Source organism: Hyposmocoma kahamanoa, unplaced genomic scaffold (genome assembly GCF_003589595.1).
Source record: "Hyposmocoma kahamanoa isolate Upper Pololo Valley unplaced genomic scaffold, ASM358959v1 213, whole genome shotgun sequence".
NCBI classification, from domain to species: Eukaryota; Metazoa; Arthropoda; class Insecta; order Lepidoptera; family Cosmopterigidae; genus Hyposmocoma; species Hyposmocoma kahamanoa.
Window position 1 is genome coordinate 1,114,678 of NW_020653734.1, and position 10,148 is coordinate 1,124,825.

A 10,148-nucleotide genomic window follows, 5' to 3' on the forward strand; every position below is an offset into this window, starting at 1 on the left:
TATTTGTTTAATTTTATTCTTCTTTTTTAATTTATAAAAGTTCAAAAATGCCCATCTGGTGATCGTATTCATGAGAACATAAATCAAACTTTTGCAAAAACAAATATATTTCATAGAAAATGAAACTTTTTTTTTTAATCGTGTATATTTATTTTTTCAAACAAACCGACGTTTCGGGCCCTTTACAGGTCCCATGGTCACGGTTGACTAAGGTGGTACAGTCTTCTACCAGTTATGTCTAATATTGATGCAAACCATCCTATTTTTCAGTATAGTTGTAATAGTTATTAATTAAATAAAAAATACCTTCTTTTTAATTTTACAAAGAAAACATTCCAATTTACGCTACATTAAGTTTTACAAATTATTTTATTGAATGAATTTTTATTAAGTTCAATTTATTATTAATTAATCATATAAATTAGAATAAACTAAAACATATTAATTAGTACTGCAGTCTTATGTCTGTTTGGGATTTTTCATTAGAGGAAATACTACCAAATAGAAAATAATACCAGTTTGGGATCCAGTAAATTGGAATGTTTTCTTTGAAAGCGAAAGATTATGTTGCTTACTCATTACTGCCTGCTCTTACGACATAGTATAGATAATCCTTCTGTTTTAGAAAGACTGGGTCTATTTGTGCCAGATCGTTATACTAGCACGGTGGGCCGCTTAGGGCGGCGCGCACGCAACCTTTTTGCAATGCCAAGCAAAACGTGCACTCTACAGGGTTTCAAAGCACCGACCACTAGAGCGGTTGTCGTAAAGTTTTGTGAAATGACTCTACTAGTTTGTGATAGTTATATTAAAAACTGCGCCTTCAGCACAGTATTCTGAAGGCGCTGGTTCGAATCCAGCCGGATCGAAGGAATTTTTGTTATAATTCGATCTTTGAATTAATAATTAAAATAAATAACAAATTAACAAAGAAACTAATATCACATATCCAATACAGGCTTTAGTGTACGTACTATCTATATGTATTATATCTGTTGACCCTACAAAATTTAACTACACCCTCTTAAGTAGGCACTTCAGCGAAACAAGCGAAAACGATACCAATCTAAGTTGAACTGGAATCTGCTCAAGGTGTAGTGTTATTATACGTCAGAATAATCTGGGAGGATCTAAAGCAAAAGGCTGCCAAACAAAGTTGACCTTTAAAATTTTGAGGACAAACGTAAGAGCGCAAATCTTTGAATATGATGTTACGCCTAAAGGGACCAGTTTAATTTGAAACAATACAAGTATAACCAGCCTCCGATTTATTCAGTACGTTACGGTAGGAGGGGTCAAGTTAAACCGGGGTCTTTTCTAAAACGAGCAATCCTTTTATTGGAGATACAATGGATTCAATAAGGGGTGGTGAGTGGAATGAGCTGCGTAACAAGATTACACTGAACATTCTTTATTATATAATTATGTTTTATTGTGTACATAGGGTGCACTATAAGTTTCCGGAAATGGCCACTGACATAAACAATATTTAAAAAGTAATTACAACATTTGATAATGGAACTCTTTGGCTGTACAATACAGTTTGTTTCATCTGACTGTCACTTGATTTTACATTGTGGCGACATTTTAGAAATTGGTTGTCTACATCACCATGGATTTAACTCGTGAAAATTTTCGTAGTATGAATTTCTACGACTTTAAGTGTAATTTAACAGCTCAGCGGAGCTTCGCTCGGCTTCAAACTGCTTTTGGCGATGAAGCACCATGCATGGCGACTATTTATAGCTGGTTTGCAGAATTCAAACGAGGTCGTGTGAATCTCAGTGACGTATTTCGTGATGGTCGCCCGTCCACTGCTGTGAACAACAAAAACATCGATGCTGTGCACCGTATGATCAAAACAGACAGGCATGTGACATGCCATGACATTCGGGCATCTTTAGGCATAGGCATGAGTCAAATACAATCAATACTACACAAACATTTAGGTGTGAAAAAGCTGTGTTCTCGGTGGATCCCACACAATTTGACTGAGGCACAAAAAGCGGATCGCGTCACTTGATGCTTTGCCATGCTTACCAGATTCAATGAAGGGGCGTCAAATTTGGTGTGGGACATAGTAACAGGTGACGAAACATGGCTTTATAGTTACGAACCCAAAACAAAGCAGCAATCGAGCGTATGGGTCTTTCAAAATGGCGCGCGTGCGAAGTGCCTAAGCAGATGATTGCTTCTTTTTTTAAATAAAACTGGACACGTGGTTACTATTGCTTTGGAGAATCGTTGTACCGTGAATAGTGATCGGTACACGACCATTTGTTTGCCGGAAGTTATTGACAAACTCCGTAAAAATAACCGTAAACCGTTCTCACACGACCAGACAGACAAACGAATTTTTGAAGGTGAACAACGTTGACCTTATGAACCATCCCGCGTACAGTCCCAACCTGGCACCTTATGACTTTTATTTATCTACAAAAGTTAAGAACCAGTTACGCGGTTAACGATTTTCATCACCTGAAGAGGCTGTCGAAGAGTATGAAAAATATGTTTCAGAGATTGTCATGGAGGAGTGGCGAATGTTTTGAAAATTGGTTCATTCGCATGAAAAAGTGCATTAACGCTAACGGAGAATATTTTGGAAACAATAAATTAATTTCTGATAGTATTTTTTTCTTATTCAATCCGGAAACTTATAGTGCGCCTCACGTATTAGCGATCTGATTCTGTAGTGAACTAATAATTTGTATAATTTTTGCCTTTTTCGATGAGGGATCTTTGTCTTTGCTGTACGCTGAACTCCAAATTGATCGAGGTCTTTTGTTAACCGGATTTTTATGGTTTCCAGGAGGCGAAGACCAAGATGAAGGGATCCGTCTAACATGGGAACCGTCAGACGCAGTGGTCGCAGCGGGCGAGAGCACCGTGCTCAACTGCGCGGCGGTGGCGGGAGGCGTCGTTAGAATAGCGTGGAGGCACAGCGCGCAGATGCCTACCAGAGAGCATGCCGTGTCAGCAAATGACAAGTACAGGTATGTTATGTCATCGTTTGGTAGGTTATCACCACTTCGTCCTTCCTTCCTTGGTCGTGTGACTTGAAGCCCAATATTAAGTTCAGACTGTAATTTAAATTCCTAGTAAATCACACGGACGTTTCAGCAAAATTGTGGTTATTTTATTTTATTTATTTTATCTTTTATTTATTTATTTTATCTTAGAGGGTACAAACAGCTTAAGTGCTATTACAATAGAAATTATATTAATAGTAGAAAAGCAAATAGTTCCCTACTGATAAATATTTAAGTAATAAAAATTGACACATTGAAAAACTCAGTACAAAAAATACATAAATACAATTCATTCTACTACAAACAAATACATAATAATATACAAATACATGTTATACAAACAAATTTATATTTATATTTAATAGTACTTGCTACCACTGCTACTTGCACAACTTAAATGTTAAAAAACGAACGCGACAATATATTCCTTGCGGACGCACTGCTAGTATTAAAAAGATCAAGATCAAAAAGGGTTGAAATTTTGTTAAAGTAGTTGCTTGCACGCCAAATAAATGAATTTTGTTTATAATTAGTTAATGCGACAGGCAAGTGAATTGTAGTGATAGTACGAAGATGCTTTGTTGGAACCACTATGGAAATCTCAGATAGAAGTTCGGGGCAATCAATAAGGTTGGTAGTAATCTTAAGGAGATAGCTAATGTCTGCTATTTCACGTCGCAGCTGGAGGGGAAGAATATGGTGCCTTTTACAGATATCCAAATAATTACAGGAGAGGTATGGCTGATTAATTTTGTAGCACAAATACCGTAGTTATTAACACTTTACCTTCCTATGATCCTTTCAATTAATCTTTATGTCGTACATTCTTCTGGATTCTTTACATTAGTAGTGCTGATGAAGTGGTGTTGTCTGTTACAGGAAGCAGCTGCCTAACGGGTCCCTGGTGATCGAGAACATGTCCGCGTCCACCGCGGGGCAGTACCAGTGCGTAGCCAGCGTCGACGGCATCGGTACCATCGTTTCGAGACTCGCTACTGTTTTCCTCGCAGGTACTGTCGGTAGATCCAATGGCCATGCGAGGCCGTCCTGTTGACTGTCCGGTGTTATAGTATCTCGCTGTACGAATTTCAACAGAAACGTGGGAACTGACAAATCTTGTTCGAATTGATCTCAAATCTCTCTAATTTCAAATATTCAGAAATGGGTACAATAATGTATACGTCACGATGAATTTCAGGTCAGCTGTTTTAATAACGCGTCGCCGTTTGCAGCCGGACCTTGTTCCCTCAAATGAACTTGACTCGTTTCCTGCCTTGCAGAGCTGCCAGAAGTGAGTGGCGGTGCGCGCAGCGTGTTGGGCGTGCTGGGCGGGCCGGTGCTGCTGCCGTGCGGGCTGCGCGCGCCGCCGCGGCTGGCGCTGCGCGTGCTGAGCGCGGGCGGCGCGCCCGACCGCAGGGTTTATGGCGCTTCCAAAGTTCACATCATGCCGCCGACGCTCAAACTCAACGTGAGGAATTCATTCAACGTCTGCCTAGACATCTGATCTGGTCTGAATGAAAATAGTTGCCCTAATAATGCCTTCGGTTCGCTTACCGTAAATCTTTACTGAAGTAATTTCTTCGTTTTAAAAGATGCCGGCTTCATGTGCACATGTACGGGTGTCCCGCGGCTGCGGGACATTTAGGGAAAGTACTATATTATGGACAGAATATCTTGCTGGTGCGTTGTTTAACATCTCGGGGAGCCACTGACCTCATCAAGCTATAAATCATGATTGTTATATGTATTATAGAACATTAGTCCCTGCATGTGCACATTCCAGGTGACGTGGCTGAAGAACGGTTCTCCGGTGCGCCTGGAATCGGCGCGAGTTGCAATAACGCCGAGCGGCGCACTCGAGATAGAGCCTCTGCGCGCGCACGACGCGGCGTCGTACCGGTGTCGAGTCGCGCTCGCCTCGCACCCGCAGCTTTACAAGTCAGTGTAATCGGACTACCACTGTCCTCTACTGGATGTAAACCTTTCCAGTAGCTTTACCTCCGAACGAAGCCCTGGCGGTATAAGTCTCTTAAAATGTACATTTGTGTGCAATAGTCGAAAGCACGAATTCTCCTTATCGTGAAGCAAAGCGTTCATCAGAGAAAGACAGCGATATTAAGAATGGAAGCGTGCACATATTTGTATATATGCATCTTTATCTCTTAGAGGAACGATGTTAAAATTCTTGATGTAATAGTAATAAGCAAGTATTGTGGTAAATGGACAGGACGAGCGAAGAGATGGAGTTACGCGTGAACGCGGATGTGGCGGGCACCGAGTCACCGCCGCGGTTCATCGCCACACCTCAGCCGGCCACTGTCATGGAGGGTAAGTGACTGCGGCCTTGCCGGTGACAAATTTTCGTTTTGGCAAAGGGGAGAAGTTACTTTTTAGACAAGGAGACCGGCTTAGTACAAGCAGTCGAGTGTGCCGTACAGAGCGCACAGCAATTCTAAGAGATGTGTTTCTAAATAATTTTCAATCAAATGGGTTAAGAAAAAGATTCAAAGTAGTTTTTTTCATCACACTTGTTCGTAAATAGTATTATTGCATGGTGGCTAACTTGACTGTAATGCCTCAAATAAAACCGTCAGAACTTTTTTCTTCCCATTATAGCCACTGAAATGAAGAAATGATGTTTTATTTCTGAATCACAAAACAGGCTTGAGAGTAGGGGACTTAAGGTTAACACAAATATAAAAATTGGTCAAACTGTTTTGTGAGAGACCGGTGCCCGAGATAGGTATAGGAAAACCTGAATTACGGGGAAGTAGACCTGTAGTGCCTGTAGGCCTGTGTGCCATGTATTGAAACATAAAATGTATATGATACAAAATACCTACATTACACTACCAAAATGTTTACATTTTTATTTATTTATTTCATAAAATTACACAGTATAACAGTAAATTACTAAGGCACTGTGAAATTCATACAACATAAAATTATTTTTAAATCGTAGATGATAGTCGTTCATCCATCATCTCACAAAACTTCAAACATTCATCACGCACAGTCACCCATCTACTTGTGAACACATCACATTCTGGTGCAGATACGAGAAGCGCATTAAAACAGTGCAGAGCGCGAACTAGTGGCGATTTACTGTGTGCCACAGTGCGCAGTGCCGGCTCTGCCAGAAGATAGTGACCACGTGGACGCAGATTAAATTTATTTAGCGGGGGGGCAATCAGAATCTCCGCGCAGGATCCTACCAGTAATTGCCATCAGACTAAAATTACGTCTTACTACCAAAGAATTAAAACCCAAGACGCCAAGAAGGAATTTCGAAGGATATAAAAATGTATAGTATCCATACATTGACTTATATAAATATCTTAAAAATGTCTTTTGAATTTTCTCTAGAAGTTCGATGTAAGTTGTCCCATGAGGGTTCCAAATTATTGAAGCAGCTTCTAATTTACTTCTGACTAGAGCAGTAAAAGCAAGTGTGATGACTCTAGGATCATAAAAATCACGGGAATTGCGTATAACGAACCCTAACTTCCGATAGCAACTGGTGGCTAGCGCTTTGATATGCTCGTGAAAATTAAGATGAGTATCAAAAATGACACCTAAGTCCTTAATAGAGTCAACACGGGTAATGAGCTCAGTACCTAACACATATTTGACATAAAAAGGATGACGGGCACGGCCAAAAGTTATGACTGAACACTTTTCAAGATTGAACAGAAGCCTGTTATCGATGCTCCACTGATAGATCCGGTTAATGTCTTCCTGAAGCGATTCAATATCAGAGAGTTGCTGGATACCGTAAATCAGCTTGAGGTCATCAGCATAGAGCAGACATCTGGCGTACTTACATACTGAGGCTAGGTCATTAATCATAATACCAAAAAGTAACGAACCCAAAATCGAACCCTGGCTTACTCCAGATCGGGTGTGATAAGTTTCCGAAACAAAGCATCCGTGTTGCACGTACTGTTGTCTGTCACGTAGGTAACTAGCAAAGAACTTGAGTAGTTTGGGTGAGAAACCAATGCTACATAACTTCCTTAAAAGCACATCATTGTCTACACGGTCAAAAGCTTTTTGAAAGTCAAGGTACAACACGCCTACTTGTATTCCCCTATCCAGATGTTCGGAAATGGAATCAACCAGGGTCAACAGGTTTGTTTCTACAGATCGTTTCGGCCGAAAACCATGCTGTGAGTCACAGAGAAAGGGTTTGATTTGGGTAGCTACAAGTCTATTGAGAAATTATATATTACATTACAGACTCAAATATGTACGCATTAGAATGAAGTTTAGAATATATGCGTTAGAATCAACATGAAGCGCAAAATTGCTTAATCGAAACTATTTGCTCGTTCCGCGCTTCCAGGCGCGTCCGTGACGTTCGACTGCGCGGCGGTGGGCAACCCGAAGCCGGAGATGTCGTGGCTGAACAACGGCGTGGCCATCGACCTGTCCGACCTGGACTCGCGCTTCTACCTGGCGGGCTCGGGCTCGCTCCGCGTGCAGTCGGCGCGGGCGCTCGACGCCGGCGCCTACACCTGCCGGGCCCACAACAGGCTGGACTCCGCCGACCACACCACCCAGCTGCACGTTCTGGTAAGCGGGTTCCTCGGGCGCGGCCTCGCGCGCGGCGGAGTTTGACCGGCGATCGTTGCAGTCGGCGCCGCGCGTGCAGCTGCCGTCGGGGCCGCTGGTGGCGGCGCGCACGCGCGGCGACGTGACGCTGCGCTGCGAGGCGCGCGGCCGCCCGCCGCCGAGGGTGCGCTGGCTCAAGGACGGCGAGCCGCTGTCGCCCAACCAGCACGACATCGCGCTGGTGGACGGGTGAGTGCCCTGTTTGGACAGGGCTCCTCTTCCTTCTCTTCCGGTGCATGACCGCACGGTTCGCGCCTTTGTGCAGCACGTCGCTGCGCATCCAGGGCGTGCTGCTGGTGGACGCCGGCATGTTCCAGTGCTTCGCCAGCAGCGCCGCGGGCTCCGCGCACGCCGCGCTCCGACTCAAGGTCGCCCCGCCGGACCTCGGTACGTACGGTCTGCCCGCTGTTCGTCGGTCCTCCCTCGTCATCTTCGTTTCGGCTCGCTTTATGTTATACCTTATTTTATTTTATCATTTTACTTTTGTTTGATTTTGTTTTTCCTTTCGTTTACGTTCGTTTCGTAAATCTTTTTTCAGAAACAAACGGCACCCAAAAAACCTACACCAAATCGACCCAAGACATTTTCAATACCCTCGTTTCCTCCCCTCTCGCGGACCCTCCCCCCGATCCGGAACCTTCTCAAAACCTAGATCGAACTGGTGACCTAGATTCCTACGATGACCTAGACTTAGACTTGGGAGAAACGTCATCAGCGTACACCCCGCAACCTATATACGACAATTCATATACAGACGTGTATGACAACAATTTGAACTTTTTACACGCGGCTAAAGATCTGGATGTATCGAGACAAGGTAACGAGAGTATCGTCTCTGTGCCGAGAGGGCTAAAGGCGGTAATCGTAAAGCATCGGTTTGTGACGTTGAGCTGGGAAGAGCCGGAGACTAAGAATGAGGAAATTCAGGGTTATGCTGTTGTCTATAAGGTGAAAGGGAGTGAGAGGTGAGAACAATTTTTTAGCTTATTATAAAAGTAGTAATAGGTTAGGTCAGAGTTCATACGGCTATTAAGCGAATGTTTCTAGTTTTGAGCACGGGTTCAGCAATTTTTTTTACAGTCGTGAAAAGAGCACTTGGGTGTCGCAAAAGATTCACGAAGCATAACTTCCCAAACAGCCTTAGACTTGTATGATCTAAATCACCATGAGTCGTTGGTTTATATAACACGAAATAGTAAGCAGCAATTTATAGCATAATTGTGTTATTAAACTTTATTATCTGAAGTAATACTACAACAAAATATCAATCGTTTTGTAACCTAATATTATTAATCATAAAATGGTAACACTTAAAAAAGTATAATATCTGTGGACTGGAAAACAGAGAGCGCGTGTCCCGCGGCGGCCCCTCCAAGCACGAGATGAACGTAGCGTCGCTTCAGCCCAACACAACTTATCAGTTTGCTATCTTGGCCTTCACCGAACATGCCGTGTCGCCGCCCAGTCAAGTGCGTATTCTTCTCAAAGACAGAGAGAGAGAGAGAGGGAGACAAAGAGAGAGAGAGAGAGTGGGAGACAGAGAGAGAGAAAGAGGGAGACAGAGAGAGAGAGATACATATACATTTAAATCCTATTTCATTTAATTGTTCAGAGTGAAGGCGAGGGATTCGGAAATAAAAGTACTCAATTACGATTGAAGACTTTCATGATGCTTTCGACTAGCTTACTACTTTCTGTATTAAATATTGTTCTCAAAATTCTAGTGGAGTTGTGTCTCTTTACAAATACACGAAGCTCTGTTCATTATCGCGGTTTTAACTTTGTAGTTTCCAGCAAGATAATGGACTCCTGTCGGATTTTATTGGATATTTAGAATAGGGAGTACCGCAGGGATCACTTGTACGGCCCTTGGTATATATGAGGTATAATTTGAAACCGTACGCCTACAGTGACGTTTACTTGCAGATTTTGTTTATTTCGGTCGCTATATTGTCGGACTAATAACGCAAATGAATTTTATTTTGCCGGAGACGAGATTTCCTACAAAGAAGAAGAAGAATAAATATTTGCGCGAACAGATAATCGAGGTGACTACCCCCGAGGAGGAGCTGACGTACGGTCCCCCCACGAACGTCAGGGCCGAGGCCGTCGGTCCCCACGCCGTGCGCGTATCGTGGTCGCCGCCCGCCGCACCGACACCGCCCGCCAAGTACTCCGTGCACTACAGCGAGGTGCGTAGCGACCGCCGCACTCCCGCCGGCGGAGAGCGGGCGACGTGCAAGGGCCGGTGGCGTTGCAGGCGGAGAGCGGCCGCGAGCAGTTCCAGTACGTGGACGCCGACCTGGGCGGCGACGTCGTGGCCACGACGCTGAGCGGGCTGCGCGCCGCCACCGCGTACTGGCTGCGCGTGGCGGCGGCGGGCGGCGCGCCGGCCGGCGAGCTGCGCGTGCGCACGCCCAGCGACGTGCCCGCCGCGCCGCCGGCCAACGTCAGCGCCGTCTCCACGGGCGCCACGGTGAGCGCCCGCCCGGCCGGCGGCCGGGC

The 10,148-nt window shown here is 44.1% G+C and overlaps 1 protein-coding gene across 1 annotated transcript in view; it reads left to right on the forward strand.

Annotated features, from left to right (window-relative positions):
- Nucleotides 1-1,349: 1,349 nt before the first annotated feature.
- LOC113227687 (netrin receptor DCC-like) overlaps nucleotides 1,350-10,148 on the forward strand; it is a 19,170-nt gene continuing 10,371 nt past the window's right edge. The window contains exons 1-13 of the mRNA XM_026460658.1: nucleotides 1,350-1,368; nucleotides 2,810-2,993; nucleotides 3,909-4,039; nucleotides 4,310-4,497; nucleotides 4,813-4,967; nucleotides 5,257-5,357; nucleotides 7,375-7,604; nucleotides 7,666-7,832; nucleotides 7,909-8,030; nucleotides 8,182-8,608; nucleotides 8,989-9,112; nucleotides 9,683-9,835; nucleotides 9,904-10,119. Coding sequence (XP_026316443.1) covers nucleotides 1,350-1,368; nucleotides 2,810-2,993; nucleotides 3,909-4,039; nucleotides 4,310-4,497; nucleotides 4,813-4,967; nucleotides 5,257-5,357; nucleotides 7,375-7,604; nucleotides 7,666-7,832; nucleotides 7,909-8,030; nucleotides 8,182-8,608; nucleotides 8,989-9,112; nucleotides 9,683-9,835; nucleotides 9,904-10,119 — 2,217 coding nt within the window. The remainder of the gene's footprint in view (nucleotides 1,369-2,809; nucleotides 2,994-3,908; nucleotides 4,040-4,309; nucleotides 4,498-4,812; nucleotides 4,968-5,256; nucleotides 5,358-7,374; nucleotides 7,605-7,665; nucleotides 7,833-7,908; nucleotides 8,031-8,181; nucleotides 8,609-8,988; nucleotides 9,113-9,682; nucleotides 9,836-9,903; nucleotides 10,120-10,148) is intronic.